Here is an 18,164-nt window from a genome sequence, read left to right as displayed (position 1 = left end):
TTCATTTTCCACCAAAACCCACAATTTTCTCAATTTTCATTCAAACCCCATCAACATACAAACATAAACAAACATTTATGAAGTGAATTCAAACATGTTTCAACCACAATCATTCACCAAGTCATGATTTACACTCAATTAATCAAAAATCATCAAAATAACTTATCAACAACAACTATGAAGTTTAAGCACATAAAAAAACAATTTCATGAAATTTATCATACCCACAAATTCATATGAATTAGTGATGACAAGTCATCTTACGTTATTCTTAGCATGTTTTTAGTCAATTTCAGTATGTTTTAGCAGCAAAAAGGAGGAGTATTAGAACGATTGCCTATGATTTATGAACTTTTGTAATGTTTTCTATATTTGAGTCTATAATTCTAGTTTTCCAAAAACATAGCAATTTTAGGGGGTTTTTGAAGTAATTCACGAAGAAATCATGCAAATTGGCAAATCAAGAACATCTGAAGAATAGTCAAGACTTTGGGAAGACCAAGAATGATTATTCAGGAGGCCTTAGGAGACTTTACATAGGGAGGAATTATGTTCCCAAGTTCCGAGGCAAGTTATTTGAAGACGAAGACCTAAAAACGATGAAGATCGTTGAAATTGGGCCCAAAAGCACAACTAAATGCGCCTAGGACATGGAAAAGCATTACCACGCGCCTAGGGCATCTAAAATGTGCCTAGGGCATGGTTTAAAGTTGCCATGTGCCTAGGGCGTATGTGATGTGCCCCAAAATATGCAGGGGTGCAGACGTAATTTTATTCGTTTTTGATGGGTAAAGCCCGCGCTTTTAGCCCAAACCCAGTTACAAATCTCCAATATAAATACTAGCCTTCTTCATTCATAATTTCTCGTTCAGAACCGTGGCAGGTCAAGAGGAAGGCTACTTTGGAGCTTCGGGAGAAAATCTATCTTCTCTCTGATTTTCTAGGGTATGTTTTTATCTTTAGTAATTTGTTTTTAGTTACCATGTGTAACTAAATATTTTTAGGTTAGAGTTCTAAGATGAACCTCTGTATATTTTTGTTGGATATTTATTTAATTTAATATGTTGTTTATTTTATTTATTCTTTTGTTCACTATTATGTTTTATTAGGAAATAGTTTATTTCTGTGATAGGTGCAACCCTAGATTAGGTACTTAGGTTATGACAGAGCCTAATATTGCTATCACTAATTGGATGCATATATCTTGATATTTATATCTTTTTAATTGATAACTATCTATCTAGGAAGTAAGTAATTATAAACTAGATAAAGATCCCATAAGAATTGTTGACCCTAGACGTAGGTGCTTAGTGGCTAAAAACTATTAAGACTGGGTGGTGCCCCACCGAACTTAGGAATTAATTGGTTAGTAATTAGGGAAACAAGTGCCTAGCTGAAGGAAATAATCTGTAACCTAATAGAACCATTCTCTTGAAACCCTTAGTAAGGTAGACGTAGATTAGGGCTTCCCGTTTGTAGAACTACTAAGAGTGGAGAAGAGGGTGTGCTATTAGTATCCTAAGATTCATAGATGGGCTGACCTAATGGAACCTTAGACAGGACCCACACCAATATTTCGTACGAAGGTGGCGGAATCCTATAGGAATAATAACCCTATACCGTAACGCACGTATAACCTTAGTGTGACCATAATTGCCTTGGGAAAAATTGGAATTACAATTTAAAATTATGTTTCAATTACCTTTGAATTAACAAGACCCCACACGTAAGGATCACCGTGCGATCAGCAGATGTAGTTAGTCATCGGAGTGATAGACCAAAGTAGGTTAGTAATGTCCCAACGGCCTCATCACTTGTATAGTCTACCTAAGATAAATAAATGCGACATTACAGTTACTTACTATCCAACAATATATATACAGAGGGGATTCGAAGAATCCTATCCACTGCTTACGTTTATGTAACCAAAACAGGTAAACTTGCTCTGTTGCAAACAGATAAAAATCGCAAGTCTTTTAACCCTTATCTTTTATATCGTCAAACTTACAAAAATAAGTAATGTGAAATGTTTGGACGAAAGGACAATCCCAGTGGATATGATACTCTACTTATCACTTTACTACTTGGTTAACGATTGGTAGGCTTTCCATATCTGACCGTCAATTAGGAGCACAAAATTCATCATCAAACATCACCAAAAGACACAATTAACATAAAACCACTTAAATCCATAATTGAAAATTGAAGATTATGACTTAATTGATGAAAAGAAACCACCCCCCTTACCTCTAGCTCTTGATTCCTCTAGCTTAAGCTTCACTTTAGCTCCTAGCTCTTCAAACCCTAAGCTCTCTCTCTAGCTTCCTCTTCTATCCTCTTGATCCACTTTCCCGCTCTACCTCTCTCTTAAAATATTTTGTGAAATGAGTGAATGAGTGTACAGACCTAATTTTCTCACAAGTGTTAGTGTTTATATAGTCACCACATAATTGGGTTAGGTCTCTAATTGTCTTAATGGTCTCAAGATTCTTACCAACTAATTCCCCAAAATTTACTACTCACTTAAATCGTCAAAATAACGAATAATTACTGTTTCTAAATAATTACCGCAACTCATTATTAACTTGGTAAAAATAATTATTCTCACTTAAAACACCAAAAATAACCCTTTGAATAAAATAACTAATTTACCCTTGCTCACCAAATGACCAAAATACCCCTGAGTCTGAAAATGACTAAAATACCCTTCTAGGCCAAAAATCAACTAATCCCAGATAAAATACACACAAAGACAATTAATCACACACGAGCATATATAAACACACATAATAAATTAATTAATTATATCTAGCGAAAAATGGGTTGTTACAATGCATGCCTTAGAAGTTGAGTTGGTAGTTCCCTATCCAGATGTTACGACAATGTCTAGGACATGTGTGTAACAGCCGGTTTTTAGCTAGAATTATTTTAATTATTTATTGTATGAATTTATGTGTGCTTATTTGTCTTTATGGGTATTTGATTTGGGGTTAGTGGGTTTTTGGCCTAGAAGGGTATTTTAGTCATTTTTAGACTAAGGGGTATTTTGGTCATTTGGCGAGTAAGGGTAAATTAGTCATTTTATTAAGGTTATTTTTAGTGCTTTGGTGAGAATAGTTATTTTTACTAATTTACTAGTGAGCAGGGGTAATTATTTAGAGACGGTAATTATTCGGTGTTTTAGCGGATTAGAAAGTAGTAACTTTTTAGAATTTGTTAGTAAGAATTTTCGGCCCATTGGAGAGTAGTATATATATTTAACTCATGAAGAGCAATTAGGGTTAGAGTATTTTCATCTCATATCAAAGGGAGGCTAGAGAGAGAAAGTGAGAAGCATATGGCGAAGAAGAGAAAGGAGGTAGCTCCATGCTATCCTCAAGCAACTCATTAGCAAAGCAAACTCAATCCTGCAAGCCGTCTACCCATTCATACAAATAGGTAGGCGGTCAACCAAACGACCACTAGGGGTTAGATAATATTCTACATAATAAACATAATCAAATTAAAGTATTCGAGGATTTCAAATAAATACACATGTACATATACAACATTCCTAGAATACTAACTCCACATAAATATTAGCATACTTCTGTCATTGCACAACAAGCAATATATATAAGTCCATAATTTCACATGCTCACAACATTCACCAAATTTCATCGATGCACATATTCGCCAAGTCACATATTCAAGTATGATACATCTCACCAACTTCATGTGCATGCAATGTTCTAGACACTTCTACATACATGTGGTACCATTTTTGGATTCCAGAGATAACTTTACCGTATGAATCCACTAACGTAATAAACACCAACAATTACGTTCTTCACCAACTAATGTAATAAACACCACCAATTACATACTTCACCAAATACTCAATATGACTATGAAAGCATGGACTTTCAAGTAAAGACTCGCCAATGAACAAATCATCAACTCTATATTATACAATTTACACCATCATATAATAGCTTTATCAAACACCACCATTTGCATTATCAAGTATTTACATTTATACAAACAACAAGTCATAATCAACAAGAGAGTCATCTTCATAATCAACATCAACAATTATCACCACAAGGAAACAACATCGTTTCACAAAGAACAATTCGCATAAAAGACGACAATCAACCACATCAAGATAACCAACATTATAGACACCCAACAATCAATGTTTCATTCTTATTTCATCATGTTATCATAAATATAAAGTCATTTGCAAGTTATCCAGTCATAAAACCTCTTTTTGACAAAGTTCGTTTATTTCCACAAAATAGCCTATTCTCAATTTTCTCAACAAAATTAGGGTTCCATGTTCTTAGACATCATCAAAAACATCCCTACATATCATCTAACATCTTAGTTAATCAATCATAACATATTTGTTTCACAACGTTTATTTGTACCTCAAAGTTCGTCTCATTTCTTCATTCAATGTTAATCAGCACAATCCATTAGATCCATTATACTACATTATTTCTTTCATAAAAACACTCATTGATGGTTAGGATAAAGTCCCTACACTTAGAAATAAGTTTGGAAGTATTTATACTGAAGAGAAATACATTTTTGAGGTTTTGAACAGGGTAATTGATTACACAACAAGCGTAATCGATTACGCTGTTCAGAAAATAGGTCCTGGGCACCAGAAGGTTTGTGTAATCGATTACACATATGGTGCAATCGATTACACCAGTACAGTTTGCAGAAAAAAATCAGTTTTTCAACTTTTCAAAACATGAATTTTCCCAAATAATCACTTTTAAGCCTCTTGATCCAACCCCAATACTTCCAAATCATTTTCAAACTTAATCCATGATTAAACCACTTATAACAAACAGTTAAAACACCTTAAAACATCATTTGTCATTCCAAAACTCATAATAGTTCACCCATTTTTCCAAAAACACATATAATCACAACAACACCTTTAACATCATCAAATTCATGAATCATCATCACCAACATGTACCCAACAACATTCATAGCACATAATCATGATTTCATCGTTAATCAACAACAATAACATCATTTTCATCATTTTAAGCCAAATTCTCAACGTAATTGTTATACCCTAATTTTGGACCTAAAAATACCAACTCAATTCTTCTTTTCTTGCATTTCAAGCCATTTGATATGTCTCTGATCAATTGCATCTTTCTCTGCATTTTATTTCAATTTTATTTGCAAAATTCACATAGAAGGGCATTTTAGTCATTTCCTATGTCAAAATTTCTTTCAATCTTTAAAATTTTGTTTGAGTCCTTTCAAGTAGTGTGAATAAGTCTCTGTTTCATTCTATGTCAAAAGCCATTTCAAAATTTGCATTTGAAGTCATTTTGAGTCAGTGTTGCCCCTAGGGGCATTTTAGTCTTTTCAAGTGTCAAAGCTCTGTTCAAATCTTAAAAATTGCCTCTGAGTCTTTTAAGTTGGTTTAAATAAGCTTTTGTTTCGATTCCCTGTTAAAAATCCATTTTAAAATTGCATCTAAGCCATTTTTAGTCGTTTTAGCCCTAGGGGCATTTTGGTCATTTCACACGAAATTTCGGCAGAGAGAGGTTACTTTAAAGTACCTCATTTAGGCCATTGGTTCGTTTTAGTCCGTTTTGTCAATTTTAATCGTTTCACTTTACGTTATTTTCCAATTACCAATTTTAATTCATTTTATTTTTACTTTTTATTCCTTATTCTTTAGTCCTAAATTCCCAAAATTTGCATTTTAGTCCATTTTGTCCAAGTCATTGTCCAGTGCCATGTGTCAGGTTTTCATTTGTCCAAGAGTTAGTTACGCCACATGGCAGATTATGATTGGTCCAGGCATCACTGCATCAGCCTATAAAGCCCAATCACCAGTCAAAGGGTCAACAGAGCCATTAAATCATTGCCACATCACAGAAAAATCAAAAAACAGAATTTCATTCTCTCTCCACAGCAAAATAAGATCAAAACAAAGAAATTGCCAGAAAAACTCAAGAACCTTCATCCCCAATCTCAAACCCTAACCGTCAAATCCTTCACAGATTCAACGAATCCACATTGATTCTCAGAAATTCACCATTGAAATCACATAACCGAATCATCATCATCATCGTTTTCAGTCCTCATTACAACACAGAGATCCATCAATCAAACCACAACTCTCACTCGTTAATCATAACGACGAAGTTTCAAATCCAAACAGAACTGGTTCAAGATTCAACATAACAGATTCGCAAGCAAGAGCGAACGTGATACAAGGTGAATCCAGAACAAGTAAGAGAGACACAACGTTGCAAGCACGGATTCATATCTCACCTGAACGGGGACGAATTGGTGTCACCGCAAACTTTTGGATCTTGACGAATTTGAGCATAAAAGTGAAGCGATTCGAAGTTCTTTTCGTCGCAAATCGTTTTCTCCAGATTGAAGTGCAAGGTATTCCTCAAATCCTGAGTTTCTTGAATTGTTGATTGATTCGGTTATAGGTAGATTTACGTCTACATTCAGTTTATTTTGAAAAACTATTACCGGATTCGAAACAAGAACGAAGAGAGGATCATTTCTGTTCAAAAGTTTTTTAAAAAGGACAAGTTAAAGATTCTGGCGCGGTGGTTCCGTCGCCGGAAACCTAACCGCCGCCGGAATCTTCGTCGGAGTTCTTGTTTCGATTCCAGCAACTGAATGAAGAAGATGAAGATTGCCTATGTGTTCTTTACGTTTCCAGAGTTTTAGAGTGAGAGAGGGAGGAGAGCTTTCGGCCTAGAGAGAGAACGGAAGGGTAAGAATGAGCCTGAACCGGTTTCTCTTGCTTATATATGCTCACTCGACCGGTTCAGCCCATTCTTTAACTCTACCCGGTCCATTTCCTGCGTTTTAAGCCCAATAGCTGTTCTGTGCCATACCTGCTACGTGAACCCCCCCCCCCCCCCCATTCCTGCATATTCTTGCTGTGTTTTGGCTATTTACACCCCCTACCATGCCTTGAATGTCCTAGAAAATTCTCTAAAAGTTTGTAAAGACTTCTTAACATTTTTTGTGGTGTTCTTTATATTGGTTTTGTACTGGAAAATTTTGGAAAAAATATTGATATTTTTGTTTAATTCTTGAATTCGACTTTGAAAAAAACTTGTGAAAATGAACATGATTTGGATCCCAATTCTTGATATATGTTTGTAATTGGTGATGGGGGAGTTTGTGATGAATTGATCACTGTTTAGGTGTGTCTCTTGCTGTATAAGAATGAGTGTGATTAATTTCTTGCATTATAAGACATGTTATAAATAAATGTGTGGATGATGTTTATGTGTTTCATATCTTTTTAGTGTGATATTGACCTATAATTGTTCATATTGCTATAGTACCTAAAGCTATTTGAAAACAAGCATGACTTGAACAATTATAGGTCATGATCTTGTTTCCCACATTATTAGCATTTTAGGCCCCTTTGGTTGTTATTTTTTTACTTCTAATTTTCACTATCTTTCCATACCATTTTTCTTTGTTCATAGTCCCATCATTTTCATCTCTCTCTCTCTACTAACATTTTTACCCCTTGTTCCATGAGCATTACAAGCATTTCTCCATCCCACTTCCTCATCCTTTTATTTTTTTAGCACTTTAAATTTTCATGCAAAGATTAGAGTGTAACACTTAGGACTTTTTGTACTTTACTTTTATGCCATTTCAATTTCTTGCAAGACCATAGAATGTATCTAGGCCAATGATGTAAAGGACAATGGACTCTAATAATGTACACCGACACAAGCACCGACACATGCACACACACCACTTTAGGCATATGGCTAGAATACGCATGTTTAGATGTATGTTTAGGATTGTATGTTTAGATGTATGTTTAGGCTTTATACTTAGAAAAATCAATTTTCCAAAAAAAACTTAAACAAACTTCACTCAAATCTTTTTCCTAATAAACCTTGGGATCAAAATCCCATTGTAATTTTCCCTTTTATTTTCTTAATCAAATTTCAATGAACTTTAATCATACTTTGACTTTCTTTTGCAAATAACTAATTCCACCTCACAATTTCTAAATCTCATGCCCTTGAGGCCTCTTTCTATTCTTCAAAATCCCATTTTCAAACTTAAAATCAACCAACAAAAACAAAAACCTTTTTGAGAGAGAACTACGGTGGATTTGATCCCTTAAACGGGTACGTAGGCAAGGAACAAAATTCCTTCAATTCAACTAAAATAAAAATCCAAAAACATTCATCTCCCTCCAATTCTTCACTTAGAAACTCTTAGGTTTAAATAAACATTTTTCAAAATAGCATTTAAAAATAAAGCGCGCGCGTAGAAATTAAAGACGGTTCCTATAGGATACTATAGTCGTTATGGGTGCCTAACACCTTCCCGTAGCGAAAACAACTCCCGGACCTCGATTCTCAAGGGTTTTGCTTACTTTTTCCCTTCCCAAGAAAAAATAAGATATCACCGGTTTAAAAGGTTCAAATGTAATCAATGTTTGACACCCGAAAACCAAGATAAAATAGTAATCACTTCAACATATATCAACAATGAAAATTAAGCATTAACAACAAGTTTACAACAAATTTCACATACCCAAAATCATCACCTAATTATGATCACAAAAATTAACATCCAAAATCATCAAAATCATAATTCATTCAAATCAATTATGACCCATAAGTGAAAAAGTAGATTATAGCTTATTTAGTAGAACAAACCTATCCCCCTTACCTTGTATCCTCAAAAACTAAGCTAATCTTCAAGAATCTTCACCCTCTCCAATGAATCCTAGCTTTCTCTTCACTTTTTGTTAAATGGGTTCTTTCTCTTCTCTTCTATTCTTCTCTTCTCTTCTCTCTCAAATATCTCTAGCCTCTCTATTTGTGGGAATGTGTGAATGAATGACAATACCCTAATTCCCTCTCATGAGTTATCTATTTATACTCCCGTAATGGGCTAGGGTAACTATATTCATAATGAGCCTCAAAACTCTTATCACTTAATTTTAAAAAGTTACTACACACTTAACTCCTAAAACATCTCATTATCCTTTCCAAAATTACTAATTTACCCTTACTCGCAAAATGACCAAAATGCCCTTAATCTTAAAAATGACTAAAATACCCTTGTAGGCTAAAAATACTAATCCCAAGTCAAATACGCAAACAAGCAATTAAACACATATAAACACACATAATAAATAAATAAAATAATCCTAGCAAAAAACAGGCTATTACAGATTGTGTGGTAGCCTAAAGTCTGAAGAGGTCATTCAAAACTTGTATGGTTAGGTAAACAAGAAAATAAGTGAAAGGTGTAGATTTTGAGTTGGTATTTCAGGCACCAGATTGGAAAACATCGCAGTTAGTGACGACTGGACTAACTCAGTTGCGTGAACCAGTATAATTGCTTGTATCTTCTCTATCCATTAAATCCTTTATTTGATAGTTTAGAAGCATACACATAGTCAACCAATATATTAATATATCAAATTCACTTTGATAATACTTCAGATTCTTTAATTTGAACACCTTCTCAAGGTTTTAGAAGCAGCCAAAATTTTAAAATGAGCACAATTCAAACCTCCATTTCTTGTGACCAATATTTTTACTTTAATGTGAACTACGTTAAAGGATGCCACTCCTCTAGGTTTTTGTATATGGTGGTGCTGTTAATAAAGTTGGGACTTACACTCTCACATATAATTGAAACGAGGGAAATGTTGAATTTCTAATTTTTCATCTAAAGGTGTCACTATGCACACAAATCTTAGAACTTAATCACATACCCTAACGATCCCTAAAAAATTATAGGCAATAGAATAAAATTCATATGTACCATTTATAATTAAAGAAATACTTCAATCTTAAACTCTAATCTAAGTTCAATCTGCAGGCTAGTTATGTCACACTCCCTAGTGCAAGAAAGCATTAAGCATGAAAAATATAAAAATAAATATAACTCAGATCATAACTGACTAAACGTCCAAAAAATGAATACAAGTTCATCTTAGAACCCTAATAAAAAGGTGTTTAGTTACTTGTGATAACAAAATACATAATTAAAAATAAATAAAACCTACTTAAGAACAACAGTTGAGGAGGTGTGTGACTTGTCCTTGATGCTCCAAGTGTTTTCCTTCCTCTTGAACCTCCAAATTCTTAATGAATATTTTTTTTGGAAGGAGTTGTATTTATAGTCATATTTTCTGCTGGGTTTAGGTTAAGAGCAAAGTGCTAATTTTTTCTTGAATTTTTAGGGGTTTTAGATTAAATAATATAAAAACCTTAAAAAAGATGTTCGAATTATATCATCTGAACATGGAGATTTTTCAGAATACAATGGGGACGTGAGAAAAGAGTAAAGTGGGAAAATAAATTGCCCTTTGTTTTTTAGAAAAGAGCTAACATCAAACTCTATCGAAAAATGTTTGGTGGAAAGTTCAATGAATGTATATATCTTGAGAGAGATAGTTATAAGATAATGAGGTTATAGATATGATAAGTTAGTGACGTTGAATGATGAAAAATACGAGGTGCCTAATTATCATTGTTAAACTCTTAAAATATGAGGTGTCTAAAATATAATATGCCTGAAACTTATGATTGAGTCTTAAATCGAAAAGTAATCAAAGAAGATTACAAAATCTTTTCATGAATGAAAACACATGTGCATTTATACGGGCATGCATATTTATGTTTGAAAGATAAGTCCAACACTATATAAATGATATAATAATTTGTTGGATTTCAAAGTAACACAATATTAAGTCTACACCCTCTATATAAATATCAAAAGGTGAAACTCATTCACAATCAATTCAATGAGAATATGTTTCGTAGATAGCTATTTGCAAAAGATATAGATAACAATTTCTAACAGGAAATGAAAAATTATTTAATTAATGAGCAATGCTATGTTTATTATTTCCCTTAATTTCATCATCCATGTAATATAATTCTACAACCATCAATTGTCCAATAGACAATTCATTAAATTATTTATTCCAAAATTACATATAAAATTAGATTTTATTCCAATTTACCTTTACTAAGAGAGTTAATACCTCTTAGCAAAGTAAACATACAGCAGAAAATTTAAAATGTTCATAATACAAAGAAGAGCATAAAAAAGGTCCAACCTTGAATGATTCAAATCTTTTCCACCAAACCATTCCTTTCCAAATCTTCCACTAACTGAATTGCTTAAAGTCACCAGCACAGAACTCGTAAAAAATCCCATAGAACTTGAACACCAAGATAATGAAGTACAAATACTTCTCATACTTTCAGGTGCTTCTGAGTAGAAAAATTCAAGCATTCCACCCAATGTAAGTGTATCAGATAACCCTAATAAAATGTATTGAAACAATAACCAAAACACAGATAGTGTTTTCCCATTCTTGAATGCTTCAAGCCTCTTGGATTCAATGACTGATGCCACAAACATTGATATTGATACTATTGCCAATCCAATTCCCATTCTAAAAAGTGGTTTGTAAAATTTGTTATTTGTAGTGTCTCTGTGTTTGTTCATTTTTTTGAATTGTTCAAATATGATTATGAAAGTGAGTGATATAATAATTGGCACAAATGCTATAGATTGTGTGGGGATTGTGAAATTGTGTAGTGTTCTGTTCATGAGGTTTCCTTGTTGCACTGAGAATGTTAAAATTTGACATACGCAACAGTTCATCATGATTGTGGTGACAAATATTGGGAGAAGGCCTATGAAGGTTTTTGTTTCCTTAACTTGAGCAACACCAATGTTTTGATCCATCAATGCTTTGTTCAGAAACCTGCACAATTATAACATTTTACATTATTATATGATTCTTAATTTCTGTTTATTTATTTTATTTTTTGATTTCCCCAGTAAATTAAAATTTGACAGGATGGAATTTCAAAGATACAAATTCATGGCCCCAACATTATAATGGATTATTTGAAATTCATGGTGGATGATTTTTTTATTGTGGGATGAAAAGTTAGAATTAGACACATCTATATAAAAAAAAAACTAGTAATATTCATACAACAAATGTCATCAACTAGTAGAATATAAAATAAAAAAAAATGAAAGAAGCTTAAAACAACTATGGCTATGTCATAAACTATTTATATAAATCCTCACAAACAGTCTCACATGCACTTATATTATTAAATAAATTTATTATAATTAATCTAAATGGGCCGTTAATTCAATCGTGTAATTAACAAGATCATCGGAAGATAAATAGCTTACTTGAATTTATCATGGGATTGCTCTCTAGCAAGTAATAGTTCTGTGGCATCATGATTCAAACTTCCACCAGTTGACACCTTTATATTCTTAGCTGAAGCAACAAATGTCTTGAAACAGAAAATACAAAAAAATAAGTTAAAATTAGAAATATACATCAATAAATAAACTAAACTTTACTATTTTTTGTATAGATTTTAATGTAGATACATTGTTTATTACTGAAAAAAAAGATTTTGTATAGATTTTAATGTAGATACATTGTTTGATACTGTAATAAAAGAAGAACATTGTCAACAACTCAACAAATCACCTATAACTTTAGATGTTGTTTTAACAGAAGTCAAATATTTTTAGTAGTCCTATTATTATGATTGATTGACAATATAAAAAATCTTGACACTGACGTTGTATATAAATTATTATTTTTTATATTGCAAACATGTATATCACCTGAATGATCCGCATTAAAGGACTTCCAGAAGGTCGTTTATATCTATACAAAGCAAATCCAGACACAAAAGTGCACAATGCTAAACTTGTAACAAAAAGCAATATAAAAAAACTTGTGCTCCACCCATATTTTTGTTCAACTGGAACCATAACACATGTTGCCAAAAGTCCTCCTGTGCACAAACTAAAGAAATACCAACTGAAGTAAGAGGAAATGAGGCTCTTGTTGCTTTGATCAAGTTGATCAGCACCATGTGCAGCTAAGGTAGCTCTCATTCCACCAAGTCCCGCTGCTATAGAATAAAGTCCAGTAAAAAGAAATAGAGTTTGAATATAGGATGGTTTTTTGTTTTCTGGTGGTTGCAAATTAGGGTTCTGGGCTTGGTATGTTAGCATCATTAGCCCCTGCATTTCAAAGAAAAAAAATTGTAGGGTAGAAGAATTATAAAATAAAAACTTGTAAACTAAGGTTTTAACGAAATTGTGATTAATGTAAGAATGTTGTAACTTATTTCCTAATTGGATATAAATTTTGAAGTCATGTAATACATGTATCTGGACATTCTTAATATGTGATATATTTTGTGTCACATAAATACAAAATAAAAGACGACCAATGTTTCGAACTTATTACTTTTTATTTATATGTTAAACCCTACCGAGATTCTACACAGACTAGTGATATGGCCAAATTGGTGGTTATAAGTGGAGGACAATCATCGTCTGAGCCAAATTTTGGGTTGAGTATCATTTAAACTCGAAGATATATGTTGTTGGTTGTAGTATTTTACATTTATTGTTGGAATTTCCTTGCATTTGGAATTTTCTATGGCGTCTGCAATTAGTCTGCTCAATTCATTGGATAAAGATCAAACGACACACAACATAACCTTGACAAATTTGAAAATTAGAATCCCAATTATCTGATCTTAATCTACAGTTGAGATCAGAAACTAAAGTAACTATTAACTATAAAGAATCCATTTATGTCAGGACATGTGCTTCTAGGGATCTATAATTCTAGGTGTAGAAGATAATAAATACATCATTCAGTCACTGTTATAAGCCAAAAATAAGTTTTTAGATTCATTGAATAACTTATGTATCTGATCAATATTATAGATCAAATTCATCAGTATCTAAAAAGTGATTTGTTGCTTATAATAGTGACCGGAAGTTGTACAATTTTGTTATTTGAACATTCAAATATAGAAACACACGCTACATGTGTTTGAACAATATATTAAAGAGAAAATGAGATTTCCATACCATCAATTGCAAGGTAGCAGAAACTACGAATGTAGTGAATCTTGTTATGTAAGAGTCACTAATAAACCCCCAAAAAATGCTAAGCAAAAAGGCCGTTCCCAAGAAGTTGGTAACCATGTTTGAAGATTCAGCAACTGAATAATGCATTGACTTGAAAAAATAGTCAACTAAGGTTACTCCATTGCATGATGTGATCAAGCTTAGCATCACCTCTACAACTGCAGTCATAAAAATGGTCATTTATTTGTTAATAGGGATCATGTCATAATCATATTTTTACTTTCTCGTGACTCTTTACTAAATGATTTAATATAATCAATCAATAATAAAACCAGTGGTTGAATTTGTGAATAAATATGCAACTTTTTCATATTACTTTTTAAAGCTTACAAATTACAAAGCAATGAGATTCTCACTTAGATAGTGGAATTTGAAACCACATTGTCGTGAGTTATATGTTGCTTTCTTACAAACCAATCCGACCAATCTTTGGTGGCCACAGTCTTCAAACCCTCATATTTATTTATGTAATAAGTAATAATGTATGCACACAGTAAAAAATGTTTTTCATTGTTAATTTCCTGATTTTAATTTCAGATATATTTATCATGATTTATTTTTCATTAATTTTCATATGTTCCTCAGTTTGAGATTATTCGATTTGAGGAATTATTGGTACTAAATGTTGACACATCTCCTAGTCAGAATTTGAAGATTAATTCACCACGTTAGATGACCTTATTGGTATAAATATAATTTTTTAAAATAAAAAAGAGTGTCGAGTATATCAATAAATTCCCTTTGAAATTTTTTGTATAAGTCATAATTTATTTTTATAAGATCCATAAAAAAAAAAAAGGGAATATCCATAATTTTTATATTAATCTTTTATACATAAAGACGTTGGGTCGCCCCTGTCCTCGTGAGCTTAGCTCAATTGGTAAGGACAATGCATAAAATATGCAATGTCCGGGGTTCAAACCCCAGCCACCACAAATAAAAATAAAAAAAAAAAGACGTTGGGTCGCCCCTCTATAAAAATGACCTTATCTATTCATTTTAGTTGCCACTGTGTCAGGTAGCCTAGTGGCTAGAATTCATCTTATAAGGTGAATAAGGGGGGTGTCCGGGGTTTGAATCCCGGCCCCTACATATAATTGTCCTACCAACTGAGCTCTGCTCACGGGACAAAAATATTTACATGCTCAATATTGTAAGACTGGGCTCTCAAAATTTTAAACAATATTTACTTGAGATTGATTAGTCCATTTCCTATTAATTAATATAATCCAAATAATAAACTAAAGAAACATGTAAGGAATCAACAAGAAATTTTCGCTTACCACATGCAATAGAAGCAGCTCTTACTCCGCCATGCTTTCTTTGATCTGCCTTCTTGCCTTTGTAGTCAATATAATTGTCACTTCCAATAGTGCTTAGCTCTGGGTCCTATACATATTTGAAATCAAGTCAAAGGAAAAATAAGAAAAAATTTCACAAAATTAAAATTAAGAAACCATGCAGAAAATATCAAATGATACATTAGAAACAATTCCCTATCACTTTTGCTCTATAAGCCTATTTCAACGCCAAAGAAAAGTGGGATATGAGGTCTATTGTGTTTTCTGAAACATATCATGGATGAATGAAAGGGTATGACTGTTGTTACTCACTATAGGTTCTTTTATGAAAGATCAAATCAAAAAGTGACTTAATAAGATTGGTATTCTGATTTAAATATAATATATTGATATTGATGCCTCTACAAAAGGATGAGAGTTTAAATAATAAATAATTTTATAAGAAAATTATATCAAGAAAATTCATTGTACCAAACAATTAATTCCTATCTATTTTTATATTATTTTTGCTTTAATGTTTAGTCAAAAAATACAAAATGTACATTTTTTTCTTTACAATTTTAAAGAAGAAAAAAAATTAGATAATCAAGTACTTTTGGGTTTCTATGGTAAAAACATAAGTAGTTACGAGATTTAATATATATTTGGATATATCCTTTCTAAAATTTATAGTATAATGACAAAAAAATAATTCTTTATATAGTCAAATCAAATTCACAATATATAAGGTATGAGTGTAAAAATAATTCTTTTATAGTCAAATCAAATTCACGATATATATGCTAAGAGTGTAGTATACATATATGCTAAGTGTGTAATAGGATTTTATCAATTTTTTTTTGTGGTGGTCGGAGTTTGAACTTATCAATATTTTTTGTGGTGGTTGGGAACCCCGAACCTTACATATATTATATTATGCATTGTCAATACCAACTGAGCTAAGTTCACGAACAAATTTTTATCAATATACATAGTCAGGCAGAAGGTTGAAATGATTTTACCTAATTAAATTTAATTTTGTGGCTAAAGTAATTTTGGTAAATATAATACGTATTCATTATTGATTTAAGTTATGTTGATTAAAGCTTTTTTTTTTGTAAGAATGTTGATTTATGCTATGCAATGAAGATTTGTTTATGTTATGAGTTGATTGTGCTCGATATGAATATTTCACCATTAGTATATCGATCTGTCTGGTTTGATTTTTTGGAAATGATGTGCATCTAAGCTTTGGCCTAATTTAAGATAGCCATTGAATGCAGAGAAAAAAATGGTTGCTGAAGCTTATGGAATGCTCGTGAGTTATTTTTTACTCCACACACTGGCAGCATGAAGATCATCAAGGCTTTGATTTATTCACATGATGACATTTTGCCTCTATATGATTGTGTTTCAAAGAAAAGGGTTTGTTTTTCTAAATCTAATAAAATTTCTGAATACTAATACAAGAAGTTGATTATACTAACTAAAACTGTTATGATTAATGCAAACAAACAAGTGATCCTTGAGGCACTTAGAAGGAAGAATGTGTTACTTCTATTTTCAGGCCTAGAGCTCTCAACCGACGAGCTTCTAATACTCGAACAGATCTGTAACGAATCAAAGGCGTATGACAAGACAATAGATATGAACTAGTTTGAATCCATATTGTGGACCAAACATCTAAATGGACAAAAATTAAAAAATGAAATTTGAGAATCAAAGAGAACGTATTCCATGGTTTTTGGTGTATCATCCTTCATTGATAAGAAAGGTAGTGGTTTGGTTCATACAGAGTGAATGGAAATACAAGAACAATTTATGACAAAGTATAAAATGATAGTCATAAAAGTAACATAAATACTTTTTTTTAACTTAATTATTAAAGATATGCTCTAATGACCATGAATTAAAGGTCAAATTAGTCCATGTGAACTTAGCTCAGTTGGTAGGGACAATGCATAACATATACATGGGTTGGAGTTCGAACCCCAAACACCCCACTTCTCCATATTTAAAATGTGTGAGCTCTAGCCACTAGGCTACTTGAACCAAAAAAAGAAGAAGGAATTAAAGGTAAAATTAAGAAAGAAGAAGATGATGTAAACATTATTTTCAAATTCCTTGTTTTATTTCATTACGATCATCTTAGAGTACAAAACCACAACTATATGGTTCGTGAAAGTAGAAAATGTAAAAGATACAAATTATTGAATTTCAATACAATTACGAAATGAAAACTTATTGAATTTTCTAGTAAAATGTTACGAGCACAACACTCAAACACATTCACAGGAACCTACCAGGGATCCATGATGTAGAAGACTTAAGCCAACTAATTGACACCAAGGTTCATGAGGATGTGTGCAAATATTATATGTTGCACAATCATGATTAGAAGTACACATTCCCCTAGGAAGTTTTGGGAGGGCTCCGCTGACTGTCATTGATGAATAAATGATGTTAGTAAAATGAGATAAAACATTTTAGAGTATGTACCTAAGAAAACTTTTGAAGGATAAAAAGTGGCTTACTTTCGAGGAGACTTTCAACAACAAATGGAGAAATAAAGACAATCATAATATAAACATACTTTACAATTTTAGTCATACCCTTTGCATAATGAGATATAATATGGTTTTATCACTTTATGATTTATAAAGCCTACTCACACCTTAAATACATTAAATTGCATAAGAGCAGGATCTCATTCTCATTCCTCATCATTATTAAATGTGGAGTATGTTTTCTTTTAGCACAAAGAGTAACGTGGTAATATAAAACATTATAATTAAACCTCTATTGAGTACAAGAAAGTGTTATGTTTGTCTTTTTATCACCCTTAGTAACAAGGTCAAATAAAGAAACTTACCAATTATAAGAATT

General features: G+C 32.2%; 1 protein-coding gene across 2 annotated transcripts; it reads right to left on the bottom strand.

Annotated features, from left to right (window-relative positions):
- Window positions 1–10,841: 10,841 nt before the first annotated feature.
- LOC146905698 (protein NRT1/ PTR FAMILY 4.2-like) lies at window positions 10,842–17,960 on the bottom strand. 2 transcript variants are annotated; one of them, XM_085727072.1, is made up of 7 exons: window positions 17,813–17,960; window positions 17,582–17,718; window positions 15,282–15,387; window positions 13,939–14,156; window positions 12,670–13,074; window positions 12,220–12,326; window positions 10,842–11,773 (listed from the first exon to the last, which is right to left on the bottom strand). In XM_085727072.1, the coding sequence occupies exons 1-7, from the start codon at window positions 17,886–17,888 to the stop codon at window positions 11,035–11,037; spliced, it is 1,788 nt and encodes a 595-aa protein (XP_085583198.1). In that variant the 5' UTR covers window positions 17,889–17,960; the 3' UTR covers window positions 10,842–11,034. The 2 variants fall into 2 exon arrangements, with proteins under 2 accessions (XP_085583198.1, XP_085583200.1); XM_085727074.1 differs by lacking the exons at window positions 17,582–17,718; window positions 17,813–17,960 and adding an exon at window positions 15,480–15,553.
- Window positions 17,961–18,164: the final 204 nt, after the last annotated feature.

Source organism: Medicago sativa, chromosome 7 (assembly GCF_051527215.1).
Source record: "Medicago sativa cultivar Bolivia chromosome 7, Bolivia_mono, whole genome shotgun sequence".
NCBI lineage: Eukaryota > Viridiplantae > Streptophyta > Magnoliopsida > Fabales > Fabaceae > Medicago > Medicago sativa.
This window is presented reverse-complemented; position numbering and strand designations above follow the sequence as displayed.